This window comes from Arachis hypogaea, chromosome 18, assembly GCF_003086295.3.
Source record: "Arachis hypogaea cultivar Tifrunner chromosome 18, arahy.Tifrunner.gnm2.J5K5, whole genome shotgun sequence".
In the NCBI taxonomy this organism is placed as follows: Eukaryota; Viridiplantae; Streptophyta; class Magnoliopsida; order Fabales; family Fabaceae; genus Arachis; species Arachis hypogaea.
Window position 1 is genome coordinate 114,132,169 of NC_092053.1, and position 14,887 is coordinate 114,147,055.

Sequence of the window (14,887 nt, forward strand, 5' to 3'; positions counted from 1 at the left end):
AAAGAAAGAGGAGAAAAAAAATATATGGATGAATTATTAAATTTGTATATATATTATTTCTTCTTCTAATATGTATATAATATTTTTGTTTTAAAATTAATAGTATAATTAGATATTATTTAAATGTTGTCTTTTTTTCAATTTTTAGAAAAAAAATAAAAAACAAATAACTTCTCTAATTTTTTGATAATTAATACGTAAAAATGAGTATTTAAATTAATTAAATAATAATAAATCTCTAAAAAAATTGGAAAAAGGCTGAATTTTAAAGAATAAGTAATTTTTTTTCTAATTACCAAACAGAAACAATAATCAAATTGATTGTAATACTTTTTGGCCATATCAACGTGCCTAACTTGAATAAGTATTTAAAATTGAAAGACTAGTTTAATCTTTAAATATGGAAGAACTGATTTAATTGTGTATAAAAATTGAGAGAATATTTAAGTAAGTTTAGAGTGAGAAGCGGGTCTCTCTCTACCCTCACGCGCCTGGCACGTACACCTGAAAGGTTCAGTTTTACCTTGAAGAGTGCACAGTAGTTCCTTGGCTTCCTCATTCTTCAAAGCACACAACATATTGGAGAAAGAAAAAAACAAATTAGGGTTTCCCATTTGCGGAGATGGCACTGTGCAGCCGAATCAGATCGGGAATTTCAGTCTTCAACAAATTAGCGTTCGCCGCTTCCCAGAGATCCACTCTCCAACGATCTCTCATTGCCCCTTCCAATTCCCTGGTGAGTTATTCAACCTAAATCCCTTTCATCTGTTTAATACTTGAACCGCTCAAATCAATTTTCGGATCATTTGATAACACCGTTGATTGTTGTCGATTTGGAATTTGCCTTTTTTTTTCAGATTTTTTCCTCTAAAATAAGTCGAAGGTTTTCATTTCCTCCGCTGAATAACTTTTCATTTTCTGAAAAGATTTTATAGTAATCTGTTTTTTTAAGTTGTTGCGTTGAGGCATGTGTTTGAGATGTATAATGAACCTACTTTTCTTTACCGTCTGATTTTTATTTATTTATTTTTTAAAAAGAAATTTTTTTAATATATATTTTATCTGTTACCTTTGATTTGATTCGTAACAGTCTGATTAATTTTTCATGAATTCTTTGTAATCTGTTTTTATATTTTGTTGCGTTGAGGCATGATTTTGAAGTAAAAGAACCTCCTGCTTTTTGTGCCTATTGATAACTTGTACTGTGTTGTTTGTGCTGAGGTTTTATACTGTTGCATACTTGTTCATTTCATGTTTCAGGAATGGTTTTTATTGGCCGCATTTAAGTGTTTATTTTATTTTTAATAATTTGTTCCCCTATCATGATATGCTTTCAGGTCTCTAGAGGTTATGCCAATGTGCCAGGGGCAAAGGAAGATAAAGTTAAGGTAATTGGACATATTGTTTGTGTCATTATTCCTTAATACACTTCAGCCTGATGTAGAAGAAATTGTGCTTAGACTGTGATTGATAGAAGAAGAAAATATGAACTTATAACTGATTGAATATGAATCTAAATTCAATGAATTTTCACTTAGTTAGTTGTTATGTTTATAATCTAAATTCAATGAATTGTTGATTTATATTTCATTTAGGTCAGATTGAATTGTTCAAAAATTTTTTGTTTCATCCTTGAGCCACCGTGCTTGTTATTGATGGGTTAAGAATTTTTGTCTTATTATTTCTTGATTGCATCTATAGGTGCCACTGGCTATGTTTGGTGGCTCTGGAAACTATGCCTCTGCTTTGTATATTGCAGCAGTGAAAGCTAATTCAGTCGAAAAGGTTGAGTCCGAGATTCTTCAGTTTGTTGAGGCAGTTAAGAACAGTACTAAAGTTTCCCAGTTCATAAGTGACTTGTCTGTGAAGAAAGATATTAGAGTAAAGGTTATTGAAGACATTGCTGGTCAATCTAAGTTTTCTGATGTTACAAAGAACTTCCTTGGTATGTTTGCTTCCTATGGTAGTATATTTTGACAAACATAATTGTTACGTATACATAATTACATTTCTAAATAAATTCTGGATTACTTTTATATTTATTGTTTGAAACATATTGAACCAGAGAAGTTAGTACATCAGATTTTCCTATACAGACTTTTGGTGATTCTCTTGTGTTTTTAGTTTTTGACGCCTGTGCATCTTTTATGGGTTCTCATCCACTCACATATTGTGGGAAAGGGATAATATACATTTTATGGATAAACATATTGAATGCTTGTTTTGCATTTTGAGCTTCTTTGATTCTCTTTTCTCCCCCTTTTTGTTTTTGCTACTATGAAGGATTCTCCTATTCATTTTGTTTTTAATTTTTTGCCTCAGAAAATTTTGTCTAAGGGTTTATAGAGCAAATTTAACTGAGTAGTTGCCTCTCAGGCATGCAAGCAAAATGTAATGAATTAGGAAGTATTCCAGGCTCTTATACTTGTTAACAGCTAACAATATTATAAGTCTCCTCAACTATATTTTCTATAGCAATTACACCAACACGCCAAACAAATTATTCAATAAAATGTCACCCAACACCCCTATCATATTCATATTTTGTTTATCACTTCCCTTTAATCCTTGTTAAATTTCCTACTTGAATAATGTTTCATTTTAATTGTGTTTGTAATCGTACATATTTTATTATCAAATTTTTTTAGCCAGTTCTTCTCGGGCATTATTACATTCAGATTATTCTCATGTTACTAGACCACATACCTCGTGTTAGTCATTCAATTCTTCTATTAGATTTTATGCCTCTGGCTTCATTTATTGCATTCATAAGTGATTAATTGAACTCCTTGCTCAAAACATCCCCAACTTTGCTGTCCTTTCAATGCTGGAAATAGACTGCTTCTTCATGGGTTGCGGAAATTAGAGCTTTTATTCTAGCACAATAGCATTAATAAATCTGGCCTTTGAATTATTAGGGATCAGTTTATACTAGTGCTAGGAAATATGAATTATGTTCTATGAGCACCCTTTTATTTGGGTCTTAAGACTGACCTTTGTGTGTTATTGAGCTTCACAAATTATGCTGCATTATGACTGTCTTAATTCTCAGATTAATTCATTTATCTTAGTATAAGGTGGACATAAGAGTTTTTAGATATGGTGATATCATAAAAAGTTTTATTTTTGATTTACTATCTTATTTTCCCATATGAAATATGAGTATGATACCATTATGCAATAATAATTTTATCTTAGTCATCAAGTGATAGACATCACGGTACTTTGATGTTTGCTTCTTGTTTCCTGGGAATTTCATCAGCTTCTTGGCTGTCTCTTTTAATACTTTGAGACTTCATTTATCTGAGTTTTGGCAAATGCTACACCATTTTTTCAGACATTAAAGTTTATTGATTAATTTATCTTTTTTTTAAAGTCCTTGTCGCTGAGAATGGGAGGCTTAAAAACATTGAAACTATTGCAAAGAGGTATAGGGAGTTGGCAATGGCATACAAGGGAGAAGTGAAAGCCATTGTGACAACAGTGATTGTAAGTAGTACTTCTTTTACGATTAGTTTCTGGCTAAAAGGAAATGCAACATACTACATATATGTACTCTGCATTGCTGAATTCATTTCCTTTCGCATCAGGAGGATTGGATTATGTGTTCTCTAATAGAATGAACTTTATTGGATAAAATGGATACTTTCATGTAATTTCTGTCGTCAATATGTGTTCTTTATTCCATATGCATAATAATTTGAGAACATTGTTACTATCTTTCTCTGCTAGGTAGTTTCATGGTCTTTTTGCATCTGTATTTGTATCTCTATTTATGTATCTTCCTCAGAAAATTAATTCGTTGATTATATTTTACCATAATTGTCTTATTGATTATATATATATATATATGTTCTACGCACGTTATTTTGGTGTTACTGGGATATATTCAGAGAAAAGTTTGTTTGTGATTTGATCTAATGCTATCTCATAAAACCACTTTGTGAATAGTAGTTGCATGTTCTAATTCTAATTTTCTATATTTTTGTTCCAGCCTCTTCCTGCCGAGGAAGAGAAGGCACTGAAGGAGACCCTTCAGCAGATGTTAGGCACTGGGGCAAAGGTTCATCTTGAGCAGAAGGTATCAGCGTGATCCCCTTCTTGCCAAACACCCCCCCCCCCCTCCCCCTCCTTCCTCTCTCCCTTTCAAATTTTCCTCTTCTGCAAAGACACAGAGAAATTGGTACCTTGTACTTTTGAGACTATATATGATATGTTTCTAATGAACTTTGGGGAAGATAAGATCTTAGCACAGTATGTGATTGAATTTCTCTTTTTTAAATATTTTATTTATAATCAGAATCAATTTTGTATTTGAAAGATATTTATTTTTAAAAAAAATTGTACCTAAAATGAAATTCCTACCCTTTTCCTAAAAGCAGTAAAATGATTATATTTTAAGAATCTTATCCATACAATCTGAAAATATTTAGAAGTTATACTTTTCAAGCACTTGCAGAAGTAGCACAAAACCCCCCGTATTGCCTTCTTAATTCAGCTCATCATTTTTCTATTTGTTTCCTTCTTTCTCCCAGATTGATCCAAGCATACTTGGTGGATTAGTGTTGGAGTTTAGTCAGAAGGTCTTTGACATGTCTATTAAGACTAGGGCGCAACAGATGGAGAGGCTTCTACGAGAGCCCATCAGTATTGCTGACATATAGAAGACAACAATTTTCTCCTGAAAATCTGTGTCAGCATGATTTAATCAAGTATCAAATTCTTGTTTAGTATAAAAAAATGAGTGGATCTGGATTTGTTTGGGATGGAATGCCATCATTTTGCAAATAAGAGCTACCTCTTTTCCAGCTTCCTGTTATGCTTAATTGTCATCTCAATGTGTTTGAAATTTGAATGCTATTTGATTTTATTTGGACTTCTGAGGTGTTAATTAGTTCACTGGTATTAATTTGCTTCACTTTGATGCTGGTGAATATATCTTCCTGGCTTAAGATAAAAGATGTAGCTGTGGCCGTTGGCTAGCTGATGATTCAGAATAAGATCCAAAGAAAATTTTGATAATTTTGAGTTTTTAATCTGTATTTGGACCATTTTCTGTATTTCCATGGTTTTACTATTTTAAATAATAGTATAACTATCACAATCAAGTTCATTGGCAGCAAGTGCTGGATTTAACTAGAGCCATCTCTAGGAAATTTGGCTAAAGAATGCTAACAATCCGCCACCCCATTAAAAAAGAGAAATTCTTATGGATATTATTGAGGCATCGGTGTTAATTTTCATAACAACATAGTTAAGGAAGAAAGACAAGGTATAATGTAAAAGGATAAATGAATGGTTATAATAATCAAATGTGAAGTAAGAGTTTCGTATTTTATATGGCATCGTCTTGCATGATAGTCCTTCCATAAGACGATCTTATGGCAATTCATCTTCCAAGCTAGGCAGGTCCATTTAGTTGTCCTTCAAACCAGACTCGAATCAGCACTCTAGCACCACAAGGATTGAAGGTGTTCGTACCTGGCTGGCAATATGTACTCAAAGAGAAATCGAATTTTCGAGGTGAATTGTTTTTTACCAGGCCGGGTGAGCAACCTGTAAAGGCACTCTGAAACTTAAGTCAGTAGTACACTTGTTAGGAATTGAGTGTGTTGTCTTTACCTGCTTTTGGAGCCTCCGTTTTATATGTTTTCTAAGTATCCGTTGAGTATTTATTGTCGGATATACGTTTATATTGCTTGCTATCTGTTTTACCGATCTGGCGTTGCATTTGTGATTTTTTTTACGTAACGTTGGTAACGCATTGTTTATTGTAGCTGGAATCTCGCTACTTGTTATTGTCCATAACAGTGCCCCAATTCGGGTTTCGTGATTTTGCAACTTGTCAAGTATTCCCAAGATTGATGGACCAGACCCTTTTTTTTGGGCCTTTTGAGGGGTTTCTTTTTTAGGCTTTTTGGGAGCAAAAAAACCTCTTTGAAAAAACCGTTCATTTTCTTCAAATGGTTTTTACTTCTCCTTGGTTCATGAACCGTCACCCACTCTCTTTTCTCTCTCCATCAATCAATCAATTTAATGAAGCATTAATTTCTCATAAAATAGCTAGTTCCACTTTCCTTCACTTCATTTATCCTTTTCATATTCGCATTTGCTTCCTGGAGAGAAGAGAGGGATTTTTTTGCTTCTTTCTTTGCTCTGCTAGAAGCTCTCTGGACATTCGCAACCTTTATTTCTCATTTCTTTCTTCTTGCAGCGGCTATCATGTTCAGGTAAGAGTTTTTCATTTTCTTCACACCCTCGTTCTTATTTTGCTATGCCCTATAACTTGGTGAGATGCATGTAATTGCTCTTAGAGTGTGATATTTCCTTTAGCGGTTAGTGTCTTTTTGTTGCCCGTTGCTTGTTTTTGGACAGTTTTTAGTTTTGTGGTAGTTGTCGTAGTGGGGGTACTACTATTAGGTTTTGGTTTTCTTCCCTTTGAGGTTTGGATAGCGTGTAAGGTTCTTACTTGTGAGATTTTTGATGGTTTAAGATAGAAAATCTTCTTTCTGTAAAATGGAGAAGGAATTTCCCTTTTGTGACATAGTGGTGGTGCCCCTGTAGGTATACCCGAGGTGCTGAGGAAGAAGGTGGTTGCCTCTCACTAATGGGTTAGAACGTCATCTTCTGGGCTAGCTCCCCAACCTCCCCAACGCGCGGGTTAGCAGCGCTTTGACCTGTACTCATGGGTTTCCGAGGAAGTAAAATCTACTTCTACCATTATAGAGGATGAGCTTGAGGCCATGCGCGTAGCTGGGGTCATCTTCGATTCCAACTTGGGAAACTTGTATGTGCTTTCCGTTCCTCATCGAGGCGATCAAATTTGTCATTTCAACCACCACGCGGGATCCCAACCTGACTGGTCGTGGATGTACGAGATGTTGTTTACTTGTCTAGGGGTTCATCTTCCGTTCTCCATCTTTCAACAGGATATTTTGGGTTATACTGGTTGTGTTCCTTCACAACTGCACCCAAACACGTGGGCTACCATCCGGGTCTTTGAGTTGCTGTGCTTATTCTTGGGGCTAATTGCTACCTATAAGGTCTTTTTTATTTCTTCACTTTAACAATAGTTTCCAAGGTCGAGGGTTTATCTCTTTCCGAGGTATTCCAAATAGGAGGATTTTTACTCTCTTTGAGGAATCTTACCATGGTTTCAAAGAAAAGTTTTTTGAGATTGAAAGGGTAGAGGGAACCACACATTTTTTATGACTTTGGAGGATGAAAAAAAGGTTTAATTTGTATTGGAATTTCAATGTGTCATCTCCTAAGATCCAGCTGCAAGGTGTGAATGCTTCTGAGTTCACGAGCATCCAAATGCTCTCGGAACTTTGGAGTGACTGTCCTGTATTCCTTCGAATTATTTTGGCTGATGAGCATGCTGCTCGGAATGCTGTTGGTAAATACTTTACATTTTGTGTTTTCCTGATTTTACTACTTGCCTTTTTTTTACTTTACTGTTTTATTGATCTGGTGGTTTGACCCTTTTGTCTTTGTTATTTTTTCTTCATAGTTGATATGGATAGCAGCTTGGAGGCTATTGTGGCTATGAGGAAGAGGTTAACTTCCTCTGATGCTAATGCTACCGCCAATTTGGGTAGTGGTGATCGGGTCTCTTCTTCAGCTACTTTGAGCAACATTCCTTCTCTCCCGAAATTCATCTCGGGAGTTGGCCACGAGGTTCACCATGTGGAGGATGTTTTTCCCCTCTTTTCTCCTACTAAAAAAGAGGCAAAAGAGGGGTAAGAGTTCGATAGCTGAAATCTCCTCACCAACTTCTTTTGGTTGTATTCTGGAGAAAGAGTTCCAAGCTCCCGAGTTTGTTGACGAATATCTTCTTATTGAGAAGACTAAGTTAGGATTGGCTGAACTCCCTCTGGAAGAAACCTTACCACGGGTTCAAAGAATGCTGCTTCGTTTGGTCATTTACATCAGAGATGCGGCAAAAGAGATCTCCATTTTCCGATCTAAGGTGTCAGAGCAGGAGAAGGATTTGAAAGAGGCAAAGTCAGAGGTCGAGAATCTGAATGGGTCTATTAAGACTCTTAAAAAAGAAAAAGAAAGCTTTCAGGATAAATTCAAGACCTTGGAAGAGACAAAGGCAACTTCCGATGTTAAGGAGGAGACATATAAAAAACACATTTTCGATCTTATGCAGTGGCTTGATGAGCTTTCTCTTTCTGTTAGGAAGGCTGAGCAGGCTGTTGTGGACGGAGCTTTTGATATTAAGAAGAATATACTGGACGAAATCAAACTTATAGCACATGACTTGGACGTCTCTAATGTCGAGGTCTTTAAGAAGGTGGTAGATGGGAAGATCGTTGACATAATTTTATTTCTCTTTGTAAAATTTTTTAAGTATTTCCTTGTAATTAGGTCAGAACTTTCTTAGGTAGCGTTTTATTTATGCTCATTTATTTTAAGCAACTTTAGTTTTGTTGCTTTTTGAACTCTCAAAGCTTTTTGCTACGTTATTTAAGTGCTTTATCATTTGCCGAGTTTAATACTTATCAGCTTTTTGTTAACCCAACTTTCTCATTTGTAAATGAGTTGGATAATAATTTAAGCAGCTTTCTGTTAAGCTAAATTTCTCATTTGTAAACGAGTTGAATAAGAAATTAAAGGCAATTGGAATTTTATTATGAACTTTTTTTATTTCATACAACAAGCTCATGTTGGGGTCTCATTAAAAACTTATATCGATAGGAAAAGAGTGCCCCTTATTCGAAGAATACTTAAAGCAAAAAGACTTGAGAAATGCTTTATCTACGGATAGTACCGTTTTAAATGGATTGCATTCCATGATCTAGGAACCTCGGTACCATCCAGATTTTCTAACTTGTAAGCTCCTTTCCTAGGTTTTCCTTAATTCTGAAAGGGCTTCTTCATCATGTTAGAGCCAACTTCCCCTGAGTTCCTAAAGCGCTGGTGTCAGCCTGTCGCAAAACTAGGTCTCTGTCTCGGAAACTCCAAGGCTTGACTTTGGCGTTATATTTTTTGGCTATACGCTGCTTCAATGTCTGCTAAGCTAGGTTGGCTGCGCTCCTCACCTCATTGATAAGGTCTAACTCCACGCGATTCTCAATATTTTGAAGGAGTAATCTTGGGCTGGGTTCACCGATCTCTACTGGTATCACTGCTTCTCCCCATAAGTAAGTCGAAAAGGCGTTTTCCTTGTAGAGAATTGAGGAGTGGTATGATAAGACCACAATACTGACCATATCTCATCAACCTAGGATCCCGGGAAGTCATCTAATCTCTTCTTCAACCCTTTTAGGATTATCTTGTTTGCGGCTTTAACCTGTCCATTTGCCTAGGGTGTTCTACGGTTCTACCGACACAAATACTTGATATATTCCCAAGCCAGTTAGGAATTTTCAGAACTTAGCATCTACAAATTGAGTTTTATTGTCGGTAACTATCACCTCGTAAATCCCAAACCTTGTTAGTACATCATTCCATATGAACTTTGACTTCAATGAACTTGGTAAAATAATCAATGACTACTATAAAAAACTTTACCTGACCAGGCCCTTGGGAAAAAGGTCCTAGTAAGTCTATTCTCCATTTTGCGAATGACCTTGTTGGTATCACGGAAATAAGCTCTTGAGGCGGAGCTTGATGGAGATTGCCATGAATTTGGCATTTTTGACATGTTTTTACATACTCAATTGCATCATTCATGATGGTGGGCCAATAATACCCTTCTCTGATTACTTTTTGAGCTAGCAACTTGCCACCCATGTAATGTCCGCAGCATCCTTCATGTATCTCCTACAATACATAATTGTTTTGTTGAGGTTTTAGGCATTTAAGTAAGGGCTGTGAGATGCCCCTTTTGTAAAGTTGGCCATTAATCATGGTACACTTTGCTGATTTCAAACGCAGCTTCCTAGCTTCTTTAGGGTCATTGGGAAGGATCCCATGTTCCAAGTACATGCAAATAGGATCCATCCAAGATGGGGACAGATGGTAATATCGTGACATCGGCAAAGCTCACAGATGGTTCTGAGAGCACCTCTTGAATTAAACTAACTACCCAGTTTAGTGCTGGCCAACTTTTACAAAATGTCAGCTCGAATATTCTGTTCTCGAGGTACATGCTTAATACAAAATGTTTTAAAATTTGGGATTTCATTTTGTACCTTCTTCAAGCATAATTGCAATAGTGGATCCCTCGCTTGATACTCGCCATTGACTTGGGAGGTTACGATCTGGGAATCACTGTATACTTTTACCTCTGTCGGGCCGACTTCAGCTGCTAGCTCCCAACCTGCGATCAAAGCCTCATACTCAGCCTGATTGTTCGATATCGGAAAATCGAACTTAATAGATGCTTTGATGACCAGTTATTTCCCTCTAGTTAGGATAATTCTCGTATCTCCAAAATACATGAAGCTCCCAAACCGGTGACTTGGGAGAAGAATAGGTCATTTCGGCCAAAAAATCCACCATTGCCTGTGCTTTGATGGCTGACAGCGGTTCATATCTAATGTCAAACTATGATAATTCTATTTAAAAATATTGCCTTAAACGGTGTGCTGACATTAATACTGCAAAAGCAAATTTTTCTAGCTTGGAATACTTCACTTTGGGACCTTGAAGGACCCTACTAATGAAATACACAGGTCGCTGTTGTTTATTGTCACTCTCAATTACTAGAGCCGAAGTTATAGATTCGTCAGTGACGAATAAATATAGATATAACTGCTTCCCGGGCTCTGATTTTCCGAGGATTGGAGGAGTGGATAATAAAGTTTTAAAATGCTCAAAGGATTTTTCACACTCTTCCGCCCCATTCGAAAGCCACTTCTTTCTTCATTAGCTTAAAGAAAGGCTTTGCCTTTTCGGCTGAGGCTCTAAGAAATGTTGACAAGGCGGCAACCCGACCTATCAACCTCTGCACCTCCTTTAGGTTTTGAGTTCTTGACATATTCAAAATAGCTTGAGATTTTTCAGGATTAGCTTCAATACTTCTCTGAGTTACCATGAATCCGAGAAACTTCCCTCCCTAGAGCCAAACACGCATTTTTCCGGGTTCAACCTCATGTTGTGAAGTTAGAGTTTATTGAAAGTCTCTCGAAGATCAGCTATGAGGTCATCATCTTTATTGGTTTTGATCAACATGTCGTCAATGTAGACCTCCATCTTTCTTCCGATCTGCTCTTTAAACACTTTGACCATCAACCTTTGATAAATGGCCCCTACATTTTTTAAACCAAAAGGCATTATGGTATAATAGTAAATTTCTTTCAGGGTAATAAAGTAGTCTTATCTTCGTCAGGTCGGTGCATCGGGATCTGGTTATATCCTGACGATATTCTGACAAAGAATCGATCATGCTGTTAATGTTAGGTAAAGGAAAATAGTCCTTTGGACAGGCTCTATTTAAATCAGTGTAGTTGACACACATTCGCCATTTTCCATTAGACTTTCTACCATTACCATATTGGATAACCAAGTTAAATACGTGAGTTACCTAATAAAGCAAGCGTTCAACAACCCCTGAACTTGTCTCTTCACCTTGTTAGACCGGTCTTGGGACATTTGCGACGTCGTTGTGCAACTGGCTTGTAAGAGGGGTTGATGGCAAGTTGATGAGACATGAATGCGGGATCAATCCCAGGCATGTCGGATGGTTCCCAGGCAAATAAATCAACGTTACCTTTCAGAAGATCTTGAAGTTCTGACTTCATGGGATAAGGCAAGTTTTGTTGATGAATGTGTATTTTTCAACTTTCTTTCCAATTTAAAATTTTCTCTAGGTTTCCATCAGGTTTTGGCATCGGTTTCTCTTGAACTCGGGAGTCCAAGTAAACTAAAATCACCCCTGTTGACTCCTTGGCCTTATCCCTCAGGTTCAGACTCACAGAAATGCACTTGATAGCAGCTACCTGATCCCCTTGAATTGTTGCTACACAACCTTCCGCCGTTATGTACTTAATAATGGAAAACTTGGTAGAGATAAAGGCACAAAGATCGTTGAGTGTGTTTCGTCCGAGGATCATGTTATAAGCTGTCGAATCTTTTAAAACTACAAACTCTGCCTACACAATCTGAGTTTCCGATCCTTCTCCTATCATGAAGAGAAGGTCGATAGCTCCGTCAAGTTGAATGTAATGATCTCCTAAGTCCTAATCCCACTACGCCAGGTAGGTGGGGTTTGAGGTGCTGATCCTTAAGTCCCAAGGCGTCGAATGCATTCCTAAACAACACATTTAAATCTGCCTCAGTATCTACCAATATTCTTTTCACAATCCCATTTCTAACCTAGCTGTGATTACTAGGGGCTCATCATCTTCCATTGTCATGTATTGGTAATCCTTGACAGTGAATTGCACAGTTGGAAAACTTTGTATCTTCGGGATTTTGGAGTTGGTAGACTTGACATCCTTCTTGATTGCATTTTTGGTTTTTGCCAAACCGTTTCTCCCTACTACCATATTCACTACCACTTGTGCAGGGGCATCTTGGTTTTCACCAATTTTATCACTTCTTGGGTTCCTCGCTTTTCGATCTTCCTCCTCGTTTTACCGTTGAGGCGACCTAACGTGTTGGACGATTTTCGGAAGTTTTCCATCTTGGATGGGCTGCTCCAAAGCGTCCTTTAAGTCTATGCAATCTTCTGTCCAATGACAATATGATTTATGCTTATCACAGTATTGAAATTTGTTCAATGAAGCCCTTGGTCATATTTGCCTAGCATTGGGCAATATACCTCGATGTGATACTTGTTGATAAACTTCTGCTAGTGACGCCACTAATGGTGTATAGGTGGGAAATTTCCCTACACAAGGAACTGTTATTCTTGGGGTATTCTCTCCCGAGTTATTGGCCTTATTAGGTGAGGGAATTGGATTCTTTCATTTTGTTGAGACCACCTTCAAAACATCCTCATCCCTCATGTACTCTAAGAAAATTTGATAGATTTCCTCCATAGACTTCACGTCTTTTGAAGTGAGGTGTCTTCTGAAGTCTCCTTCAAGCAAGCCTGCTATAAGACAGAGGCAAACAATCTCGGGGATTCGAGTATTGACCTCTAGAAGAGATTTGTTGAACCAGTCTAAGTAATCCTGGATGTTCTCCCTGGTCCTCTGTTCTATGCCAAGTAAAGAGATTGGATGCTTCACTTGGGTTCTCCGAGTTGTGAAATGAGCAAGGAACTTGATTTTGACATCGTGAAATAAGGAGATAGAACCTTATGGCAGGGTGTTAAACCAAGCCATTGCAGGACTTGAGAGTGTAACTGGAAATGCCTTACATCTTATGGCATCTCCCACTCTTTCAAGGTTCATTCTAGCTTCAAAAGCATCTATGTGCTCCTGAGGATCAGACTTCCCTTCGTACTTCAGACTTGTTTGTTTATTGAAGTGTTTTGGCAATCTGACTTGTAAAACATGCGATGCAAATGTCATTTTTTCCATAACACATGTTCCTGAGAGCCCCTATGCCTTCTAGTACTCGAACTCCTATCTGGAGTTCGTTTTCTTTTGGACTGGGCAGACTAGAAATTGGATCTTCCTCATCTATCACGGTCGTCGCGTTCATCCCTATGATGAGGAGATCTCTTACGAGTTTGCGGGTAGCCATCATCGTGCTGATAACCTCAGACCCTTTTTGGGGACACTCCCTCTTGGCTGTGCGGCCGATCCCTAGCCATACGGCTGTGAGACCGGGACCTTCGAGATTGGGAGCGCTCCTCCAGTTTTTGCTCTAACTACTTCATCTTAGCCTGCATTTCCTGCAATTCTTGCATCCTGTGACACAGTTCCTGCATGGCGTGGTCATAATCTTGTGGTCCCAAGCCCACAATACGACGTTTCCCAGTGTTGCACTCGAACCCTAGGGGTACTTGTTGTTCGTTGGTGGAATTGGGATCGGTTTCATGATCGTCCTCATGAAGTGTTTCTTTGATCGGGGTATTCGGATTAATGGTTGATTGGATCTTGTGTTCAGCCATGGAGTGAAGCAGCTTCGGGATCCCCACAGACGGTCAATGTTTGTACCTGGCTGGCGATACGTACTCAAGAGAAATCGAGATCCCGAGGTGAATTGTTTCTGACCAGGTTGGGTGGGCAACCTACAAAGGCACTCTGAAGCTTAAGTTAGCATTGCACTTGTTAGGAATTGAGTGTGTGATGAGTGGATATTTTATACACTTTTTGGCATCATTTTCATATAGTTTTTATTATGTTTTGTTTATGTTTTATTATATTTTCATAGGTTTTAGTGCGAAATTCATATTTTTGGATTCTACTTTAAGTTTGTGTGTTTTATGGTAATTTCAGGTATTTTCTGGCTGAAATTGAGGAGCTTGAGCAGAAGTCTGATTCAGAGACAGAGAAAGGACTGTAGATGCTGTCAGGATCTGACCTCTGTGCACTCGAAGGAGCTTTTATAGAGCTACAGAAGTCCAAATGGTGCGCTCTTAATGGATATGGAAAGCTAACATCTAGGGCTTTTCATAAATATATAATAGTCCATACTTTTCTTTAGAAATAAAGGCCTAAAACTGGCATTCAACGCCAGCACCAGCCTCATTCCTGGCACCCATAGGGGAGTAGCTGACGTCCAACGCCCAAACGGGAGTCCCAAGCCAGCGTTCAATGCCCCTAAAGGGTACTACAAGTGGGCCCAAAAGGGAGTCCCAAACACTCACCAAGTGGTCCCGAAAAGTGGATTTTCGCATTACAAGACTAGTTTATCTTATTTCTGTAATTCTTAGTTAGTAGATTAGTATATATAGGAGGAGATCACCCTAACTTGGATCATCTTCTTCCCCCATTTTTGTATTTTCGAACATTATGTACAGTATGAGTCACTAACCTCCTAAGGTTAAGGTTAGGAGCTCTATTGAGTTTCATGGATCAATAATAATACTGTTCTA

General features: G+C 37.7%; 1 protein-coding gene across 1 annotated transcript; it reads left to right on the top strand.

Moving 5' to 3' along the window:
- Nucleotides 1–396: 396 nt before the first annotated feature.
- LOC112770888 (ATP synthase subunit O, mitochondrial) lies at nt 397–5,022 on the top strand. Its single transcript, XM_025815361.2, has 6 exons — nt 397–736; nt 1,338–1,388; nt 1,702–1,945; nt 3,377–3,489; nt 3,995–4,081; nt 4,536–5,022. Exons 1-6 carry the CDS (start codon nt 623–625, stop codon nt 4,662–4,664), a joined length of 738 nt encoding a protein of 245 aa, XP_025671146.1. The 5' UTR covers nt 397–622; the 3' UTR covers nt 4,665–5,022.
- Nucleotides 5,023–14,887: the final 9,865 nt, after the last annotated feature.

Bases quoted from the DNA above. Each gene is read 5' to 3' on its own strand.
- LOC112770888 (XM_025815361.2), top strand. From the start codon at position 623: ATGGCACTGTGCAGCCGAATCAGATCGGGAATTTCAGTCTTCAACAAA. The intron at 3,490-3,994 runs GTAAGTAGTACT...TTTTTGTTCCAG, and splicing joins CCATTGTGACAACAGTGATT to CCTCTTCCTGCCGAGGAAGA. The intron at 4,082-4,535 runs GTATCAGCGTGA...TCTTTCTCCCAG, and splicing joins AGGTTCATCTTGAGCAGAAG to ATTGATCCAAGCATACTTGG.